Here is a 23,702-nt window from a genome sequence, read left to right as displayed (position 1 = left end):
AGAGAATGTAAACAAACACAAACTCTTTTATTATAGTTCATTTTTCCTTCCTATAGAATCATCACAGCAACACAGAACAGTTTGGGTTTGAAGAGACCTTGAAGATCATCTAAATCCAATCTCCCTACCATGGGCAGGGACATCTTCCATAGACTTGGCTTCTCAAAGCACCACCCAATCAGGCCTATAAAGTATAAAAACCCCTTATACTAATAATAAGAGAAATCATTGCAATTGTGAGCACTGGGAATGACCTGCTTTTGGGTTTTAGAAAATACCTGTAATTATCAACTTCACTGATCCATTTTAAAGACTGCATCAGCTCCTATTCAGTGAGCACTATGTTTAAAATGTCAAATACTGTACTGCATCAACTATGAAAGACTGACTACCTCTCAGTGACTAAGCCCACACATTGTTCTAGTTACAATGTGTTTATTACTGTACATGATAAGTTACTTTGAATAAATGGTTTTCTGTTCATGGAACATGAACTATAAAAATTTTGTTACACAATCATCTTTGTTTCATATATTACAGCTTCTAAGTTCCATACAGTTATATGCACATGAAGTGCTACTGAATACTTAATATATAAATCTTAGACTATATATAAAGTCATGAATATATTCTTTTCGAAGAACCCATTGCAGAATTTCAACAGCCTTGGCTCTATACTGAATTTTGTATTTTTAATTTTCCTTTTAACATGAAGCACCTATTGCTTTGAAAACTGTGCTAATGGTTCTAGTTTAATTTCATTTCATGCTAATTTTTTGAATGAAGTAGTATACATAAAGAGCCACAAAGTTTCATTAACTGAGTATTATGCCATTAACTTTCTACTTTCTCAGCAAAATATTACATGTACCTACATTTTATATTTCTGAAATCCAAGAAATAGGCTTACATACAACCATAACTTTGATTTGCAGAACCGACAGACAGACTTAGTCTTGGATGAAACACAAACCTATCTATTAGCAAGCAGGCACAACAGATGAAAAGCAAATGCTCACTGCTGTGGCTCACCAAGGTCTGTTTTCTTTCTTGGCTGCACGTGGTGCAAATTTTCCTTTGCTGAGTTAGGCATTGGTACATTGGATTATCTGTGGTAGATATTGCAGCTCATACTGTGAGATGAGGAAGAGGATTGCAATAATTTAAAGGCTTCCCAGACTCCACCTCCCATTTTTTCTTATCTGCACAAGGAGAATAAAGATTTAAATGTGTGAATGATTAAGGGATTGAAACATCTGACATACAAAGAAAGGCTGAAGAGAGATGGGATTATTTAGCCTTAAGAAGAGAAGGTTTGAAGAGATCTTATAAATGTATATTTTTAGGGGGGAGTAAGGTGGGCAGGGAGTAGACACAAGGGAGCCAGACCCTTCTCAGTGGTATGAGCCCAGGATACCATGATACAGTTTCTTTTCAGATGGACAGAATTCACACTTGGACAGCAGACTCAACACTAAGAGGGTCCTCTTGTAAGTCTACTTCTGCATTCACAAAGTGCTCTCTAAGGTATTAAAAGATGCAATGGAGACTGCAACATTTCCATGAGAAACAGAGTTGATAAGAAAGTCTTTCAAATCACTTAATAAGCTACGTAAAACAAAACAAACAAAAGATGGACCTCTGCAGGTTCTTTGAAGATGTATACGCCATCACTGAAGATACAGGAGCAGTGGCAGCAAAGATTTTCAGAACCCCAGAGAGTAAAATACGGGACAAGGGCTCCACAAGTCTCTTGAGGGGAAACATAAGAATGAAACAGCTCCCATATCCTAAGCATATTGCTTGGAGCACCTTACCCAATCCAATGCAGCCTTAAACCAACATTTCCATCCGTTTCAGCTATTCAGGAGATGAATATTAACAGCCAAGAAGCCATCAGTCACAGATATGACTCATAAATACTGCACACACCTTGCCATTTACAAAACCAGGTAATTTATTTCACTGGAAAAACAGAAGGAAAAGAGGGGGTGCTGAGCTTTTATTGGAGCTCTCAAACTCAAGACAAGGAAATGCGAAAAGCCACAAGCCTTGAAAGTGCAACACAACACTTAGTAAGGTTCTTTAACTTATTCCTTATTCCATAACTTAACATAGCAAAAAATGCAGCTTTCAGAGGCCCCTCATTAAGTTTCATTATTGACATAAAAATTATGATTTGAAGAGGGATGAAGCTGATTTTTTCCCCTATGAAAAAGGCTTTCTTCTCTTTTCAGGCAAAACCTCTTTACCCATTCTCTCAACATTCCAATCCTGTAATGAAACATGTTAGCTCCCATTATGAATATGCTATGCAACTGAAGCTGACATAGCTCTGTAGCTCCATTCTGATGTGTTCGTCCTATGGGAAGGGGCAGACAGCTTTCCTGTTCTTCCAGTTATAAAAAACATAGATTTGACTTTAGGCAGGGATGCACCCCTGATTTCAGAGTAAACCTTTTTCTTTTTTCTTTTTATTTTTAATTGAAGGTTTGTAACATTAACAGTGACATAGGGAGATTTTCTGCTCCCAATTAAATCAAGATTTATTTTTAATGCAGTGAGCCACACTATATATTTTTTAAGATTAAGTGTAAACTGACTGGTCAGGCATGAGCAATACAAAACAGCTTGGCTTCAGTTGGCTCATTACTATCTTGAACATGGCTACTATTCTACATTTAATGAAAGCATGTCTTATTTTTTACTTAAGTTTGTAGTAGGAATCTGTTGCAGCAGGTTTTATGGGATCCTTTCTTGCTCAAAAGACAGGCTTTCAAATTTATATTTGTGTTTATGTTCAAACTATTTTAATTTTATGAAACAAAATTTAACAAAAGACAAACCTGCTATAGTAGCTCTTAAAGCAGGTAATCAAAATTCAACAAAAGATGGAAAATTTTGCGTAATTTAGTATTTGCCACAGAATATGAAGACTTATAAAGCAAAAAAATAAGTGAGATCACATAAAACTGATTACAATGCCTCATTGGTTTAGAAGAATCTGCTCAAAGAATGATTATTTCCATCCTTCTGTCTATACCGTCCCAGTACTACAAAAGCCATGAGGTAACTAAAAGCATGATATGAATACCAACTTCACTCCTAAGTGCATATTTTGCCATATCTCACTTCCAGCTAATTCCAAAACTTAATACTTATTCCGCATAGTTAAGGAAGGCTTTCAACTGTTAAACAAAATGGCAGTGAATGAAACATCATTTTACAAAGACAGATGCCAAGCATTTGTAAGCTGTTGAACAGCATTAGCAACACTTGCATTTATACAAGCTTTCAGTGAATTGTCATGTTGGAACAATTTCAGTGATGCAACCCAATTTTAAAGCAAAGCAGGGTAGTTATATTAAAATAAATGAACTGACATTGCTGGTGTAAACCTCAGTAACACCAAACTACTTAGACTTATTTACCAAAGGTAATTATTGTCCATCTGTGTCAAAAGTGCAAAAAAATGCTAAACTGTAAAAATTACTGGAATGCAATTTTAGCAATCAGTAGGCGGATCAGAAGTCAAGGTGCTTCTCTACTGGAAATATTAAATAACCTTCCTCTTAGATATTAATGTCATTAACAATCTTCTTAAACTAAAGTTATGAAATTATAGTTCAAATAGCTGAAATCCCTATTAATCCTATAGTTGAAGTGGATGTTTCTATCATTAAGGAAAGAATATGTGACTCTCCACAAATCAATTTTTTTAAAAATTTTTCATTATCTTTATGCTGATGATCATGTATCAGATCATTGTAGTACATCTACACCAAACTCTTGCAAGATAGATGTGGGAGGTAGGTCATAAAACTCAAAACTGATGTTTCAAGAGATCTGCTGCCTCTGATTATAAAAGCAAGTTCTAAATTTGATTCAGAATTAAAGAAAACTTAAAGATTCTGTCTGTGCAAGAATTAGTAAAGCTCCACAATGTGGTATTTCTATAAAAACAAATAGTAATGAATTATCAAATTTCACTAAAAAATAAATGGAACCTCATCAGAGTAAACACACACTCTCTACAGTGACCCTCTAGCCACCAGGCACATTGAATATATAATGAGGTAGCTGATGCTGTTCTGTCTAAAGGACAATAAAACACTGTACATTAATGGAAGAGCAACAGAAATTAATCTGAAATAGATTTACTGAGACAGGCCAAAAAACAAAGTGGAAAAAGTGCAGAACCAAATAATGAACAGGTAAGACTAAGAGGCTGATTTAAAATTGCTTAGATAGCTTATTAAGTTAACATTCTGTTAATACTATACACAGCATTTATCAGAAAAGATTCCGTTCTGCTACTAACCCAATCACAGATTCCATTGCACTTTGACTAAATTTAATACAGTGCAGAAGGCGAACAAACACTTTAAAAGGAATTCAGAGATGATTATGCAGGTTTTGGGTGTTAGTTTTTTGTTGGTTTTTTAAAAGATGCAATACAGAAAGTGTTTCATATATTTGAGATGTATGAGTGAACACACTGAAAAGCATTAACATGAAAGAAAAAACTGCACCACAGCCTCTTCGACCTCAGCCTTGCACTGGCCCCAAATCCTACCCCTTGGAGTGCTCATCTGAAAGCAGGGGCAGGGGAAGATACGGAGGGTAGAGAGAACGACTAGTGTACAACCAAATACACAGCTAAATGCTTACTCTTGTAAAACACATGGCTTAAATGGGGAATCAGGTCACAATTTCATAAAAATAGCATCTTGATAGAGAAAGGTGCTAACCCTTTGCTTGCTGCAAAGGGATAAAACACAGGTAGGGTCTCAGGAGGGAGAAGGGGTAAAGGCCAAGGACTGCAGGTGTTTTTTCAATACAAGTCTCACAACTTTATTATTTCAGTGTGACAAAAATAAAAAAGCCTCTACGTATTCACCTCCCTTATAATCCATTTACTGAATCCTGTAAAGACAAGTGAGAAGTAAAATCAAGATGTAAAGCTAAGAAAATAGCTATTCAGAGTTAAGCATAAAGGAACATTCAGTTACATGCCAACATGGCAGGTTTTTAAAAGTTATCATCTATAGAAATATATCAATCCATCATACCAGAACCACAGCAGATTCCAAGCCACCTGCTGAGATACCATTACTGCTTTATGACTGTTACAAGGATTGTAAAAACTTTTTAGCCATAAACACCTGTCAAAGATTAGATTAAAAAGCCCCCAAAAATCAGTTATAATAAAGTAATTAAATGAACATTCAGTCATTCAAAGATTTTCTGTAATCAAAACTAAGTTTTCTACAGAAGCATTAAATAATGACAAGAGCTACAGTACTCTAAAGTAGGTGCCCATGGAATGTTATGACAAACTCTCACATTAGCTACTCTCTTTTCATACAGCTCTGGTAGCTTGTACAGCAATGTCCAAACAGAGATCAGTTGGATAGACGAGCAGGATACCAAGAGGCCAGTGGGACAGACAGGAACTTGAACAAGGACTGCCACCTTCTGTTAACTATTACCTAAACCAAAACTCACACAAAAAGCGCACAAACAAAACTCCCCACAAATCCCAACTTCTAAATTTCCCCAAGCTTCACTTTTTTGATTAGTACCATCTATCAGCAGAGAATTACACTCAAAATGAGAAAGCTTACACCAAGAAATGGAATAAGATTCTCAAGCCTGCAAAGCTAGTTCCACGAGAAAAACAAAAGTGATATGACAGAGGCCACAGCTCAGGAGGCCTACACTTTCTCAGACTACAACAGTGTCCAATGAAGAAAAGTGTTCTTTCCTCCCCACGTGAAAGTAGAACTGTGCCATGGGACAGTACAGCAACCAAAACTATAAATGGATTCAAAGAACTCAGATACCAAAGCCAGCTATAGCTTAGGAAAGCCCTTAACCAATCTCTGAAGAAAACAAGTACCCAAAGGAAAAAAAAAAACCAAAAATCAAAAAACATCTTTCTTACACAGGCCTCCCTTTACATTTTTCCTTATGACCACTACCACAGAAAGCCTGCAGGGAAAGAAGGATCTCTCACATAATTCAACCCATTTGCTCTGAAACTGCAAATGCCACTCCTACGAGTACACAATGTGACAGAGCACTAAAAAGCGGCTTACCTCTTGTGATGGGTGACTAACACTGAAGTAGGATGGAACAGCCAAGAAAACGAGAGGAGCTAGGCAGAAGTGTGGGCTGCAGTCAACAAGAACAGAAAAAGACTTTTTGAACTAAGCCTGGTGTTTGACCTACTTCTTACAAGCACTCTCTAGCCTGACAAAACCCATATAAAAGCTTTCCAGATTGCACAAGGAGAACCCTGGTCAGCTACACCTGTATCAAACTGAAATCTGTTCACATTTACATCACATCATCTGTTCAAGATGCACAGGCAATATGAGCAGCATGTTTCAGCACCAGTCATAACTTTTTAGTATCATTCAGCTTCCTGTTCACCTTGCTTACTGGGTACTGCCATGTAATCAGCACTACAAAACCCCAAATCACAAATGCTAGCAAATTCAAACTGGAACAGAGAAAGGTTCCTAAAAGCTAAGAAAAACTGCAACTCACATAGTTGTGTTTGATCAAAGATGGCCAAACAAGAGTCAGCTCAAAATATACACTGAAGAAAAAATTCCCAAGACCACTAAAATACTGGAAAAGCAGAGAACTGAGAAAGCAAGTCAGTAAAACAATGGAAGACAAATCAAGGTATATTAAAGAAAACTAGTTAAAGCCATATGTGGAAACTTTGCTGTAGGAAACAAGAAAAACAAAAGTAGACAAAGTAGAAGAATAGGTAGACAGACTGACCCACTTCCACTTTAATATCACATTTTCTGGAGCACATGGTATAGAATTTTATTTTAAACATCAGTCTAACAGCGACGAGAACATCTTCCATACAATAACAACATCCTTGAGAGCAACCTAAGAAAACTAACTCAGCTGTTCAAATGGGCCTCCTCATCAATACAAGCACAGAACTGGTGTCAAAATATCCCCAAAGAGAAATCCCTTAGAGCAATTAGAGGATTACACATTTTTTAAGGAAAGCCCTTTCTGGTTTGGTGCTTTGCAGTACACAAGGGTCAGTGAACACACATCTCAGAGAGAGCATGCTGAGCCTAGGAATTCATATTAAACCCATGGACCAAAACCAAAATAAGCACCATCACAGAAGAATGCATGTGATAGATACAATGAGGCATTCCCTCCTACTTCCAGAAATGTAAAAATAATACAATATTATATAAAATCATTCTAAAAAAAACCTTTGAGCTCATAGATTCTTGAGATCTTCTGACCTTTACAGTACTAACATCATCAGGTCTTTCTAAGGATAACTGAGTCCTTCACAGGTATTGGCATATAAAGGGCCTAACCCTCTCTCCACTGTCTTTTGTGATAAAAGTTAAACAATGAAAAATAACACAAGTAATACTAGATATTCTACAAAGTGACACTCTGCTGAACAAGTTGACCAGTTTAAGAGAACTTTGAACACAACAGGTTCTGAGGAAACACTAAGAAAAGCATCAAGAGAAACAACTAATCTCACAAGCAATGGAGGAATTCCCAAGAACAAAATACTGTCTGATCTGACAGTCCACTGTTAAAATTTGGCAAAGTTGAAAATCCAACAAGATATTGGACCACAAAGATTTTCAACCCTGTAAAAAATACACTTCCTCACCTCACAGACACAATAAATCACTACGTCCATCAGTATCAGAAGGTGCTACCTGAGTTAAGTCCAATATCCAGTACTAGAGATCACAGTGTGTGGCCACCAAAACAAACATGGAAAGGCAAAAACTCTTCAAGAGAAACTCTAAAAGCCCAACTTCAAAGAACGAAGAGTGACAACCTCCATGACAAGGGCACACCAGAACAAAGTTTTGTCTCGGACATTTACGGCTGTTTCCATGCAGATGTAGGAAGAGTAAACAGATTTATTTAAACTTTACACAAAAGACAGCAATAATTTCTGATAAGAAAATTTAAAATGCATCTCCATCTTTAACTTCTGATTCTCTCTGATAATAAAACATCTCAGCTATGCAAAATTCTTGCACTAAAAAGCTAATACCAAATGGTTTATAGCAACCCAATATGGCATAGTGTAAGTTACATTTCTCTGAGAGACTTAATATATCAATTGATGTATCAAAACAAGAGCACTGTTCACTCATTACCACACCTGCATCAAAAGTCATTCAGGAGTAGTACAGGTAAAGACTGAAGAAAAACAAAACAACAAAATTACCAAACTAAATAGTTCTCTCTACCCCCAGCTACCCACTGAAGAATGCTTCTAAAACAGAAAAATGCACTTTATTTTAAGTTGCTACTAAAATCCTTAATACAGAATGAGATGATGTTTAGGAGTTCAGGAATATGCCTAAACTTTATATCTGCCAGTTTTACTTTATATCTGCCATATTCACTGTTTGTTTCACATGTGAGTAAATTAAGTTTAAAATATAAAAACCTAATTTTGAAACATTTACTGTCCTGAGAAGAAAAAAATACAGACACAATACAGCTTCTCTCTGCTTTGGGAATAGTGACTGTTGCATATTAGAGTCCATCTGTTAAGTAATGACTGATCCAGGATGCAACACTGCTGCAGCAGACTCACAAGCAGTTTCACATTCATGTACATCTCCCAGTGCTGAGAGAACTGTTAAACACTCTTGTGTTTATTTTAGAATATAAACATTGTTTTCAGCAACAGGAACTGATTAGTAGGTCTATCTTATATGCAAGCAATGGATGTCCTCCACATAGATACCAAAACACACTCTTAACCTCTCCATCAAAGACAAGACAATGCTAATCCAGCTGCTGGTGCACTAACAGCCAGTATTAAAATGAGCTTAACTATCAGTAAGAATGAAAGAAGAACGAAAACGGGAAAAAGGATTAAACATCTTTGTATCTGTCATGATCTATACAAAGCCAGTTAATAAAATAACTGCACATCATTAACTTATTTTGAGTGCTACATTTAAAGAAATGGGTAGTAAACCCATGAAGTTGTGATGACTTGTACCATACTTGTACCATACATACAAAGAACAAAAATAAAATTTACAAGTCACATTTCAAGCTGTCAAACAGCTTGTAGAGAGGAATGGGAAATATACCAGATTACTGTTTTGACATATTCACAAAACTATCGGTTTTAACCCTGTGCATTCAGATATGCCATAAATATTAAAATGATCTGACCAAATTATGTCCTTCGCTGCATGCTGCAGCTTTTCCATTCAGTCTGTGCTAGGTCAAATGCAAATAACTGTCAGACAGAAGAATACACCTTTTTAAAGTGTTTGAAACAAAATATAGTCTTTACATTACTTTGAATAAAATGATTGGAGATTAAAAGCATTAAACTCATTTGAAACAAAGGCAGTTTCAATTAATTACCATTCAGTTTTGAGCAGTCATTTTTCTATCCTATTTTATGTGCAAAATTTGAGGGTATTTCATTGACTGAACTGCTTCAAAAGCTTTGCTGCAGCAAATCTTGCATTCAGGAACAGCACCAAATTGCACATAATTGAAAGTGATTCATTTTTAGATGCACTCGCTTGGCTTCTGTAGGTTCCTCAGGCTTTGGTGTAGGTAGCGCAAAAACATTAAGTCATACAGTCCTGCAGTAACTCTTTCACTCCATGAAGTGAGCAGCTGACTAAGGAGCTACATTTTAGCATTTTCTCCTTGTTTCAGCTATTTACCTCTGGACAATAGTATTTTGCAATGCACAGACCTTGGACCAAAGGAGCACTTACTTTTGCAGACAAGAATGTGCCTTGGAAACAGGGCAGGTTATTAAGACTTGGGCAACCCAATACAATACTGCAATACAACTAACTCTTTATTACAGATATTAAAGCGTATTAAATCCTTGCAAAAATCTCCCTTCTCCCCCTTTCTCCACACAAAATGCTCAATCTAGCTCTGATCTAACAGGGTTAAACCCTTCACATGTTTCAGCCACCAAGAAAAGATACCAGCTCAGGCTGGGGTTTTTTTAATGCTTTTCAATTAAAAACAGATACTACATTCATGCCATTCTTCGTCTCAAGAGGAAACTACTAGGTTAAAGGGTAGCGTCCATAACACGAAATTGCAAATTACTTAATCTCCTTATTTTTCTCACTGTAAATTTCACACACTATACTTCTGCAGGAGGCGGCCGGGACGAGGTACTGGGAAGGGGAAGAGTGGCCTGTCTGTTCTAGGTAGGGTCCTGCCTGGAGTTTAGGGAGCGCTGGGGGGGCTTCTGTCACACGCACGACGGACGAGGAGATGAGCAGGTCGCGGGATTAACGAGGAGTTTGGGAAGGAAGGATGGCTGGAGAAGGGCCGTACGTGTAGGAGGGACACGGGGGCTGGGAGGATGCCGGTCCCTGTCGGGTGGCACAGGGGCGGAGGGGCGCAGGGGCAGCCCCGGGAGGAGGTGGGCTGCGCGGGCCGGTGCCCGCCGGGGCGTCACCGGGGCGGGGTGCCTGGCCGCTTACCAGGTTCAGCACCGTCTCCACGATGTCCCGGTTGCTGACCTCCCCAACCTGGATGAGTCCGATGAGGACGGCGAATTTCATCCGGATATTGCGGATCGGCACCGACGGGTTAATCATCCCCGCGGGCAGCACCACGGACCCGGAGCCCGACGCCCTCAGCTCCCCCATCACCGCGACGCTGCTGCTGCCGCCGCCGCCTCCGCCGCCGCCTCCACCGCCGGCCCCGACGGAGATAAGTCCCGCGGGCTGCGGGTCCGGCCCCGACACCGGCTTCTCGCTCGCCATTTACCCCCCGCCGTTACCGGCACCTGCCGCCGCCGCCGCCTCCCCGCCCGGCCGGGCCGAGCCGCGCATCCACCGCAGTCGCACCCGGCGGGGCCGCAGGGAGCCGGCCCGAGGCGCCGGCACCGTCCCAGGAGCCGCTCCCCCGCTCTGCTATAATGAGGGATTATTATGGGCGCCGATGCCCCGTTAGCCGAGGACTGCCCGGCCGGGGCCGCCTCCCCGCCGCGGGGCCGGGGGTGCGGGCGGCGCCGAACGCGGTGCGGCCCGGCAGGGACGAGCGGCGCGCGGGGCGTGCGGCGGCGCGAGCGATGCCGCTGCCGCTGTTGTTGTGGAGCCGAACCCGCCGCCGCTCACGCCGCCATGTTGCCGCCCCCTGCCTGCGGTAGCCGCCAGGGCGCCTGCGCCGAGCCCGTCGGGGGAGTGGCCGGGCCGGGCCCCCCCAGCCGGCCGGGGCACAGGTGAGCAGGTGCGCGGGGCCGCCGTGCACCCCCTGCACCGCGGGCCGCCGCCCTCCCGCTCAGGGAGGTCTCGCAGGGCCGGCCGAAGGGACGGGGTGGAGCCCCCCGTGCGCCCGCCCGGCCGTGCCCCGCCGCCCAAGGGCGCCCTCTGCGGGAGGGGCGGGTGGCGCCGCCGCACCGCCGGCGCTGCAGGTGACGGGAGGTGCCGCCCCCTCGCCGCCCCCAGGGCCCGCGGCTCAGCGCCCTGCGCTGCCCTCGGCCCTCGGGCACTGTTCTTGCTTGGTGGTGGTGTTTCGTTACCTGCGGTGATGTCCAGTCAACATCAGCTTTCCCAAGCCCCTTGATTGCAGTGATGCTCATGGCAATGAGCATTTTTGTTAAGTCTCTCCAGTACTAGAGAAACAGAAGTACCTCCGATGCTCAAATTATTTTAATTGTTGTTGAATGTGTTGAATAAAGTTGTATATGTTTGCTCTATGTGTTGGAGTTAATCCATACCTGTTAAAAGAGATGTTCTTGGCTTCATATTGACGCTCATCACAAAGTTTGATTTTGCAACAAAGCTTGCCCCCCGGTTGTAGAATATCATTCACCCTGACTCTTCTGTAGCCCCAAACTGGGGGTTTGGGCTGGATTGCTGGTCCTCGTTATATCCAGCTCTAGGTAATAAACTGCAAAAACACGATGAATCAGCAGAACTGGATCAGTACGTCCTCCTAGATTACAGCAGCTGCTGTAAGCTCCACTGAAAGAAAGAGGATGCCTCAGCTCTGTACTAAGATGCATTTGCTCTGTGTACATGGACATACAGTATGATACATTCACTTTTCTGCCGAAGTCCATAGGTGCTTGTCAGTGTGTATAGCCTGGATACACAGACATGATTAAAACAGTGGTAAGCTGTGAAACACAGAACCAACATTATTTCAGAAAGCTGGAAAAGATGGGAAGAAAACCCATAAGGTCATTAATGAGAGATAAGAAAGCACAACGTTTTTTTGGAAGAAATTCCTTTACAATTTGCACCAGCCACAAGCAGTTGTGTATGATTCATAATAAAGGTGTACTTTCTTCTTTTTATATTCATGGAAGTGCCAAAGGTTCCATTCTCATCAGCGGCAGAACTAGCAAAGCTGAATACACACTCACTAAACTGCTTTCAAGTATACATGACCTCTTTTGCAAAACTGAAGCTTAAGCCTAGAACTCTCTAACAGTCACTTAAAATTCTGACACCTTCAGGAGCTTACCCACAACAGTCAGTTGTCTTGATTATTCTCCCTTCTACAACATCTGTATGGTGAGACATGTTGCTATAAATAGTATTGTTGGTTGAAATTTCATGTTGGCTGATGGGGTTGACTGGTTTTCTTGTTCCAATTCATCTCATAGTTACTGCCTGTCCTTGCCAAATGGGTAGGAAGCTGTTATAATTGCTCTCCTACTGGTAGGTATATTAAATTTGATCTCTATTGACTTAATGATTTTCACAAATCCCAAAATAACTTCAAAGCTTTGAGATCCATTGTTAAATTTGCTTAAAATTTGTTAGCGACTTGTTCATCTTTGTGGTGGAATGGATGAACTAATACTGCATAACCACATAAACTTTTTTTCACAAAAAAAAAACCAGGATAACAAAATATAGTTTGATACATTTTATTTTCCATTCCACACTTCATGCTACTATTCTGGAAAACTCCATCATTTGCTGCAGTAACTCCTGAATACAGCTGTTCCATATACAACTATCAGTGCATTCCTCCACACTGAATTTCTGATAAAATTGCAATCATGAGTTTCTTTAAAAGTTGTATTAGTCAAATCCTTTATTCTATAATATCCTGTTTAAACTGGTTAACATTTTCACTGCTGAAATCTCATAATAGTATTAGGAAAAAAAACATTAAAAGAAGGTTAATTCCCAACAATGTGTTTAATAGCAGACACTTCCTTTAGTTTTTAAACTCATATTTGGTTTTACAAATAAATTTTTCAAAATCATGTTCTCTTTATTTTTATAAACTGGAGCATTGTTAAGAAGTAGCTGTCTTCTCTAATCAACAGTGTTTGTTTTTGATAAGCAAACTTTCATTGAGGTGAGCCATTCATCAACTCATGTGAACATTATTGTAGCACTGGCATTCTAAAAGAAAAACAAATTTGAAACATTAATCTCAGCACTTTAGTAATTGCAGCTCTGGTGTTCATTTGCTTCCATTCTAGCACCTCATCAGGCTGAAAATTAAAGTAAGAGTACTTACATAACAAATGCTATAGAACAGGATTCATATATTTCCTTTAAAAATGTTGTTTGTCTCATCTTTTAGATATTGACATTTTCATTCCAAAGACTGTGAATTTCTCAGTGATAATATAATTTATGAGATGTTTAGTTGGATCTCAGTCCAGCAAGGTGTTCTGCATTAGCAAATCATAGAATTTGCATAATTGTAGTCATTTTTAGGTCAGCATGCAAGATCAGTCATTGACACAGGCCCAGACTAGGTGTGGCAGGGGTAAAAGGATGCTATGAATTCCTTCATCCTTCACAAAAAAGGATGATGACAGGATCTGATCCTTTCTCTTCCTGTACCTTTTACAACACTTGCTCCCCACTGAAATGAGAGAAAGCAATCCCTTTGCTTCCAGAGCATACTTTTCCCTCAGCTGTAATAGTTGACAGGAAGGAATATTTTTTCTGTGATATTCTTCAGGTTTTCTCCAGTTCCATTCTCCATAAATGCCAGAAGGTGGTCTCAAATATATTCTCAAAAAGCAAAGTAAAAGACCTTTATCCATGCTCCAATGTTTGCCACAAGCAGATGGGGAAGAAAATAAAACTGACAAATAAAGTTTAAAGTTTTAGCTAAATTTTTATTTCAGTTCTAAAATAAATTCTAGCAATACTACTTCATTTTGGGGGTAAAAAGATTATGTAATCATTCAACTGTGAAAGCTTGACAGAACATGCTTTAGAAGACAGACTCTTGGCTACAAAACATGGAACTATTTCAGTAAATAGGGGCTGCTCTGTACAGGCATATATTTACACTGACTCAGAAAAAAAGTGGGGTTTTAAATAATGAAATTATATAGATCAGAACTGAACCATGTTTGAAAGAAAAAGAGAATTTTCATTTGTCTGCCACTGTGGCATCAAAATGTTGCTTGCTTTACCGTGTCCATATGAGGACTCCTGTTGTGTTTAATTAGATTATTCTTGTGAGTAAGGATAATGTGATTTGTTCCTGTGCCAGGATCAGGAAGTGCTATTAGCCCCCTTCTCTTGAAAACCAGGATTTCTTGTAAATTCATAAAAAGCCCCTGGCAAATGTAAACAAAAAGGCCATCACAGCATCTAAATTTTCCCTGCTATGCATATGGGTTGCACCAAATAAAATCATGGAATGGTTTGAGTTTGAAGGGGCCTTAAATATCATATACTTCCAAGCCCCTTCCATGGTCAGAGATACCGCTCACTACACCAGATTTCCCAGGACCCCACACAGCCTGGCCTTGAACATTTCCAGGGATGGGGCATCCACAATTTCTCTTGGCAACCCATTTCATTGTCTCACCATCCTCACAGTGGACTTCCTTCCTAACATCTAACATTAGCCTACTCTCTTTCAGGTTATAGCCATTCCCTCTTGTCCTGTGATTAGATTCCCTCTTGAATTATCCCTCTCTGGCTTTCCTATAGACCCCCTTAAGGATCTGGAAAGCACTCTAAAGTCTCCCTGGAGCTGTTTTTTCTCCAGGTTGAATGACCCCAACTCTCTCAGTCTGTTGTTGTAGGAGAGGTGCTCCAATCATTTGATCACTATCACGGCCCTCCTCTGGTCTTGCTCCAACAGGTCCATGTCGTTCTTGTGTTTGGGGCACCAGAGGTGGATGCAGTACTGCAGATGTGATCTCACCCGAGCAAAGTGGAGGCAGAGAATCCTCTCCCTCATCCTGCTGGACTAGCTGCTTTGGACACAGCCCAGGATATGTTTGGCTTTCTGGGCTGCAAGTGCACATTGCTGGCTCATGTGCAATCTCTCCTCGGCTAGCACCCCCAAGCCTTTCTCCTCAGGGCTGTCCTCAATCCATTCTCTGCTCAGCCTGTATTTGTGCTTGGGATTGCCCTGAGTCAGGTGCAGGACCTTGCACTTGGCCTTGTTGAACTTCATCTGAATGGCACAGGCCGACCTGTCGTGCCTGCCAAGGTACCTCTGGATGGCTTCCCATCCCTCCAGCATGTCAATTGCACCACACAGCTCAGACTGTTTCATTCACTGTTTTTAACTTCCACATGACAGGGTGCATTAAAACAGAGGTAAAGAAAAACTGGTAAGATTTTTTTGCCACTCTGACTGTAAATAATTTCTGCATGATTTTTATACAATTTCTTACTTTATTCTTGAAAGAGTAATATTAAAAAATACCTTTAATGTATTTCTTGAGGCAATATTGTTATACCCTGTGCCATTTCAGAAACACCATAACAGACCTTCCAAGTGAGATTCACTATATTTCCATCACAATGAAGCAGATGGAAATGGTATGATTTTAAGGAGATATTTTGGTTTTACTGCAATAGATTCTCCAAATAATTCGTTAGAAATTTTGAAAAAGTATAGTTATTACCTATAAGAAATTTATATTTATCTATATTAATCTCTCTGATTTTTACAGAGTACTAAAAATAGAATAGAAATTATGTTTGTTCTGATGGTTATAAACTCTACTGAGAAGAATTCATTAAACATAAGCTTTTAGAGTAAAAAGACATAATAGTCTGAGAAGTAGTTGAGCAGTAACCAGATCTACACAAAACAGAACTTTTAAATGAAGATATATATGCATAAGTATTCAATTTTTATCTTTTTTTCCCTAATTGCTTTTATTGGGGTATAATCATAGTAAAATGTTCATACACATAAGTAGCAGGATTTATATGTTTTGTTACAGGAAACACACAGCACAATTTGTTGCAGTAATGCATAGCTTAGCTTCTTGGCTTTGAAAGAGTTCATTCTGTGATTGTTTCACAATTCATGCTTTAAAACCATGAGTTTGAGCTGCTTATTCCATTTGGACATTTTATTCTCATATTTCTTATACTTTGTGATCACAACCATGACAGCCTTTTTAGTAGTGAAATTAATACAATAATTTTTAGTATTGATGTTATTATTAGAATAATTGTTATGAAGGCCAATTATTATTCTCAGTTGTCCATGACTGATTTTTCTTATCATTGATATCTAGACTCCTTGATCTGTAGATGCCTCAATCTCTGTTGTTTGCTCTTGCATAATGAGAATGTAGTAACATGAGGGCCATAAAGATCTTCTTTCAAGACAACAGTTAGGATCTTAAGAAAAGCCCTACTGGTCTTTTCTCCAGTTATTTCTACAATTATTCCTCCCCTTATTTTCTCTACTCTTTGTCAAGCACCCTTTTTTTCATGCAGCACATCCCTCTGCCAGCTAATTTTAAGAGTTATCCTTCGTTGATCATCACTGTGGCCAAATCCCAGAGAAATCAGTCAATTCTGCCATTGTTAGCCCAAGACACTTTTTACAACTAGATTTCTGAGCTTTTTTAACATAAAATAGTTTTAAAAGAAAAAATCCAAGCTCTAATTAGGGTTGAAAACATGTGAATTATTGTTACTTCTGTCATGCTTCTTTTAGTATGTATCTAGACAATAACAGATAATGGAAATTAACTTTTGGTGGAAACACTGCCATGCAATGAACTAATTGTTGTTATGAAGCATATATTTGTTGAAGAAAAAGACCTAATTCATCAACAAATTATGTTTACTTTATGTGATCTGCATGCTTTCACTTTAGCTACTTGAAACCAAATAAATGCTTAGAGAGAAAGGATGTTTTTCCACACACTTTGTCTATATGTTGGAGTATGAACAACAACAGGAGAAGAAAAGGATCCCAAGATCTTGAATGTAATTGGAAACACGATTCCAACCATATGCCATTAAATTATACCTTTAAGGACTTAACATTTATAATACACCAAGGAGGAGAGATGAACAGAAGGGTTAAAATTGATAGGCTAGTTTATCTCAACAAAGTATATGCAATTGATGGCTAAACTTCATTATCAGGGAGCACGGAACAATTTATTGTTATATCATTGATATTATCAGCAGGAACCTGATAATGTTCCTGAGTATTATTTTACATTATTTCCCACTCTACTCAGCACTTGTCAGGATGCAGGCAGAGTCCCACTCTAGGCACCACAATTCAAGAAAGATATGGACAGACTGAAGACAGTCCAAACCAGGGCTGCAGAGGTGGGCACAGGCAGGAGAACACACCCCACAGGGAAGGGCTGAAGGAGTTAGATATTTTCTCTGTAGAGGAGAGGATGCTCAGGGGAGACCTCATCACAGTATCCCAGTATTTAAAGAGCATCTACAATGAAGACAGACTCCTTCACAAGGAGTCCTGTGGAGAAGACAAGCGGCAGTGGATACAAGTTTTACTGGGAAAGTTGATATAAGAAATAAATTTTTTTCATTGAGAACACTCATTAGTTGGAACAACACCTCCAGGGATGTGGTAGAATCCCCATTACTGTAGGTTTTCAAGATGCAATCAGACAGGGTGCTAGATAATTTCATCTAGGCTCTCTTTCCCACAAAAGGCAGGACCAGATCATCTGTGGGTGTCCCATCCAACCTGAGCTATTCTATGATTTAATGATTCCATTATTATCTTCCGGTTTATGTATTTAGCTATTATATCTGTAACTCTGGAAATAGTTTACTAAAAAAAAAAGAAAAAACCCACCTGGTAAACATGTTTGTTATATTCCTGCAAAGCAACTGATTTTTGAGAAGTATTCTGTGTGAAAATGCAGGCAGGATTTATCCAAAGGAATTTGTTAAGTTTTTTCATTTGCTTTCACTAAAATGAAAAGAAGATGTTATTCAGGATATGTTTTGTTTTTTTTTTCCGTCATTACTGCCAAAAAAAAAAAAAAAAAGACCACCACAAAAAAAAACTAAACCATCTATCACTTAGGAAAGAATTCATACTCCACTTCTTCCACAATTTCCAAGCATTATTTATTTTACCTTGCTTTTGCATTACCTTTTTGGGTATTTTTTTGATAATGGCTTAATGATTTCCAGCTATGACTGTAAAAGAAGGGATGTGGTACCTGGGAAAAGGATGCATCTCTGGATGTTTACAGTTTCACCAAGAAAGTCAAAATTATTACTCTGTCATCAGAACCCCAGTAGGGCTTAAAGCCATGATCTTGTGTTAATTTTTCAGCATCTTTACTGAGGTAGTGCTTCAAGCTGGGCTGGCTACTACAGCTGAGACCCTGCAGGACTGTGAAGAGGGGAAAGATTATTTTTCATGTCTTGCAGATTACAACTTTTAAAGAAAAAAATGTCAGCGTTGTTTGCTTTTATTGCTGCAACATGACACTGTTGACTCTTACTCAGCTTGTGATCCTCTGTTGCCCCTGAATCATGTTCAGCAAAGTACAAACAAGCTGGATGAGGCACATCCTGTATTTGTGCAATTTAGTATGTCTACTAAAAGTAATGCCCCACATTTGTGTCTGTACAATAACATCCTGTTTTTCTCAGACCATTCCTACAGTTTGTCAGGATCATTCTGAATTCTAATCTTGTCCTCCAATGTACACAGTTGCTTCCAGCCTAGTATTGTTTGCAGATTTAATAAGCACACACTGCATTCCATCATCCAGATCATTAATGACATTATTATATAGTATCAAATCTTGGTCAACCCCACAGAAGCTCACATGGCACCATTTTCCATGTGGACAGTGAGACAGCAATATCTATTCTCTGTTGTTGTGAACAGTATTTACAGGCTTATTATAACCGTATAATAAAAATTACATACAGACCATGATTCCAAGTCTTGTTTTCAAAATACATTCTAAGAGATTTCTAAACTCTGAGCTGACAAGTGAGGTGCATGACATAGATTTAGGCTGTCAGGGTCCTTGGAAGCTGACCTGTTCTAAATCTCCCTTCCCTGACCTCTCCAATACTTAACACTGTGAGTAACTTAGGTTGCTGAAGAACTTTTATCCAATCAAGTTTTTTATATCTTCAGGGTTGAGTTTCTTGGCAATCTTCTTTCAGTGTTAGGCCATATTCATGGTGACTTTTTTCTCCTTGTAATTATCAGTAATTTGCTCTCCTGCAATTTTTGTTCATTGCATGTCCTATTTTCACTGTGTATATCCAAGCATCCTGGCTCCATCTACTCTGCCTTCACCTACTGCATAGTTGAAGACAGCAATTTGCTGTCACCCAGCCTTCTTTTATTACAAATGAATAAGCCCAGCACTCTCAAGCTCTCTTTGTTTGTCCTGTGGTCTCTACCTAACTACCTTGATGGACTCTGATGGACTCTGCCAGTTTGTCAATGTGTTTCTTATACTGCAGACACCCAAACTTGACACAACTCTCTAATTGTAGTCTTGCAAGTGTCAGGGAGAAGAGAATAGGCATGTCAACTGACCTGCTGGTTATGTTCGTACTAATGCAACCCTATTTGTGTTTAAGCTTGCATTACTGCAGAACTGCACTGCTGTTCCACACTCATCATCCTCAACCTAGGTTGCTTTCTACAAATCTGCATTCTAGATAGTCAGCCTGTGCCATTACAATATTATCTCCCAGATGCAGGATTTTGCATTTGCCTTTGCTGAATTTCATGAGATGCTGCCAGATTGCTGAGCACATTCCCCCCTTCTAGTAATTTAGTTGGCTGAGTTGAGGAATCTAGCTGGCTCAGCCCAAGGTCAGCTCCCTCATTTTAAGAGTTATAGCAAAGCAAGACAGAAATGAGGGCAAACCCCCCTATTCCTTTGGGAGCTGCTTTCTAGCAGAGGGTGTATTGCTGTGCCCTGGCTGTGCTGCGTTGCTTTCATGTAGCATCTACATCTGTGCCTGATCTTGTACCTTTTTAATCCTGACCCTGGCTCACAATGTTCGATTTTACTTTAGGCCTACCTAACATGGCATTCAGCCTGCCTTGAGCCTGAACTACACCAGTTCACTCTGTCCAGACCTGATCCTGATCCAGATTTAATGACTCAGCCTTCTGGATCCTTGTTAGTGAGGTCTGCCTCTGCCTGCCTTGGTACCAGTTAGTTTTCCCTTGCTGGGCAGCAGGCTTCTGCTGCTTCCTGCTCTACCTGTCAGCAAGTGTCTCTTGAGGTGACTCCAGATGGAAACCTTAACAACTGATCCTCTTGTGACATCATTCGCAAAACTGAAAGTGAATTCCATCCTGTCATTTTAGTCTTTAAGAAAGACAGCAGTAGCATCAGTGTGAAGGCCCTGAGAAAATCCTCCCTCCTGGAGGTCTGGATTACTGTGTTCAGGGTCAACTTAGGGATAGCGCAGTGGAGGGCTGTTCTTCTTCCTTTGGCATCCTTGGACAGAGTGGTTCCAGACTGCTCTGAAATAAGGCCTCGGAAAAGCCTGACTCCCATCTCTAGAGAGCTACTCAGAGCTGCAGCTCAACTGTTTGGCTCCCACCTGAGCTACACCTCCCACTGCATTGCAGCCACACCTCTGCCTGATCATGAGCCCCAGTGCTCCAAATTTGGACCCTGGTCTGTGCATTGTATTCCTGGCTTGACTTGTTCCTCTTCACTACAGACCTGCTTTGTGATCACTGCACAGTGTCTGAGGCTGGAACCCACAGCCAGACCCAACTTCCCTCATTTAGGTGTTGGTGGACCGGGCTCTTACTGTCCAGCTGCCTGCGTCGGAGTACTCTGCTCCTGGCTCTCCCTTACTTGTGGAACAGTGGACTTTCACTGCTTCCTTACAATCAGCCCAGGTATCCGCCTGTCCTTCAGGATTGCCACAACTGCCAGGTGAACTTTGAGGTGCTGACCACAGCCAGCTCTGCATGCACTTTGTAGTCCACCTATCCGGTACCTCTGCTTCCTCTCTACAAAGCTACTATGGGAGATTATGTCAAAAGCTTTTCTAAAACTAAGTTAAACAGCATTCAGTGTTCTCCCCTTGCTACCAGAAGGCAATCAGATTAGTCAGACATGTCTTATTTTGAAAAAGCACACTGACAGTTCCTAAACATGTTGATGTCCTTCATGTAGCAGAGATTATTTCCAGGAGAACTTGTTCTGCAGTTTTCCTGGGGACTGGTGTGATGCTGACTAGCCTATTGTTCCTACAACCTTTTTTCTCAACCTTCCTGAAGATTATTGTGATATTTGCATTTTCCCAGTCATCAGGAATTTTCCCTGATCATCAAGACCAAAGATTGTATAGAACAGCCCTGTAGTGAGAGTAACCAGCTCCCTCAGCAGTACTGAATGCATATGGATGCCCTGCTTGTTTAAATAATCATCAGCTCATTCTTCCTCTAGCATGAGTAGCACTTGACTGCCACAAACTCTGCAACTGGAAGGGACCAGGGACTGGGAGCACACATTTCCAATAAAATTTGAGACAAAGTAGTACTTAGGCATTTTCTATATCCTTTGTCACTTTGCCTTCAAGTTATTTAACAATGAGTCCGCATATCACTCCTGCTTTTCTTTTACCTTTAAAAAATCTTGTCACCATTCAGGTCCTTTGCCAATTTGAATCCCAGCAGAGCTTTTCCTTTCTTCTCTGCCACAGTGTCTCTGTAATCCTCTGGTATAGCTTGTCCTCATTCTAGATACCCTGTCTTTACTTCCACCTTCTGCACACTTGTTATTCTGTAGTTGAAATCAATCAGGAGTTCCCCATAAACTCAGACTGACATTCTACTGTATATGCTTAAGTTCTAGAACACCATAATGGAGCCATTCTTGCATTTTAAGGAAGATGTCTTTGAAGATCATTAATCTTTCCTGGTCTCTTTTTGTTCTTCAGGGCAGCCTCTGATGAAATCCTGTCAAGCAAATCCCCAAACAGGTCAAAATCTGCTCTGAGATCAAAGGTCTTTATGTTGATTCTTGTCTTCATTGATTCTCTCAGGATCTTGAATTCCCATCACCACATGGTCACTGCAGCCCAAGTTACCCTTGACATTTATGTCACCGATCAGTTTTTCCTTACTTGTTTCTAGAAGACTTATTGGGTTACCTTTGCAGCTAATCTCATGTATCCCCCATGTTGTAAGACTGTCCTCTTGGATTCCAGAAAACCCCTGGACTGCTTACACACCACCATCCTGTGCAGATGGTGGTGTGTAAGCACCACCCTTGCAGCAGATCTTGGAGTGATTAAAACCTGCCCACTTCCCATCCTCCACCAAAAACCTGGCCCTGCAATCCTGAGGCTTCTTTCTCAAGTCCTATTCTTGTTGACACAGCATATAATAGATGTTTATTAAAGCTTCTCTATAATCCTATTACATGGCCTGATGTTCTTGTTTACCGCTGGCAAACATCCTTCAGTTCCACACACACAGAAATCGAAAGAGCTTCCTTTCTTTTGGTGGAATTCACGTGTTTCCAGCCACCACACACTCAAATGTGCTTCTGGATGACCTTCTTCCTTAAGAACTTGTGGACTTCCTCCCATTCACTCTCTCCAAAATTATGCAGTCTTGGCAGCTTTACCTGGTAGCTCAATAATTTGAGTAGAGGACAACTTATACAGCTGAGAGCACCATCTCTTCCAGTGGAGTCTTAGAGACAAACAGTAGGCACTCTCTGCAGCCTGAGATGATTAAGACCCCTTCCAGAAGCTTCATCTCAGTCAAGACTTCTGCACCAGGAGCAGTCAGTGTAGCTCTTGCTGGGGACCACGTGTTGTGGAATGCCAACATCATCGCTGTGCTGACTCTTGCAGACCTGTGCTGTCAGAGAAAAGGACTGCAAGCTCCTTTGTTTTTGTCTCTAAGGTGAACTGCTTCACTGACTGCAGAGTTCCTGTTTCCATGTAATTTGGGGTGTTCCTGGTCAGCGGCACTCCCTAGGATTTGGTTAAACAAGAAGCTCAGCACAACCCTGTTTGCCTCCCACATACACTAGATTACCTGCCTAGCAGGCAACTTCTGATATTCTTTGTTGGCTGCTGGCCACAATATCTTCACTGTGTGAATGATAAGTCATTCTTTGGAAAGTACTCCTACATACAGGTGAGAGGAAAAAACCCATAACTTCAGGGTGTTTTACATTTGTCCATAGAACAGATGTTTTATAGGAAGAAATTCTGAAAACTTCTTCAGCAGATACATCCCCAGCTGAAGTTATTGAATGGGTTTAGTTGGTATTATCAATCTAGGAAGTCAGTCTTCCTAGGAAAACAGTAAAGAAAACAGAGAGAGAGAGAAAGGGAGTCGGATGTTGTTAATGAGTTCTGAGCTTCACTGAGGCTACCTGCTGACTTTTGTAGGGTGATAAATTTGTCTTCATTTTCACATTTATGTATCATTTTTGTGATAAAAGTATC

At 40.4% G+C, this 23,702-nt stretch overlaps 1 protein-coding gene across 1 annotated transcript in view; it reads right to left on the bottom strand.

Moving 5' to 3' along the window:
- Positions 1-10,802, bottom strand: part of NBEA (neurobeachin) — a 453,025-nt gene extending 442,223 nt beyond the window's left edge. Inside the window, exon 1 of the mRNA XM_050977434.1 lies at positions 10,518-10,802. Within this exon, the coding sequence (XP_050833391.1) occupies positions 10,518-10,802 (285 nt within the window). The remainder of the gene's footprint in view (positions 1-10,517) is intronic.
- Positions 10,803-23,702: the final 12,900 nt, after the last annotated feature.

Source organism: Serinus canaria, chromosome 1 (assembly GCF_022539315.1).
Source record: "Serinus canaria isolate serCan28SL12 chromosome 1, serCan2020, whole genome shotgun sequence".
Classification (NCBI taxonomy): Eukaryota; Metazoa; Chordata; class Aves; order Passeriformes; family Fringillidae; genus Serinus; species Serinus canaria.
Note: the sequence above shows the minus strand (reverse complement) of the source record. Positions and strands in the feature narration are given on the sequence as shown.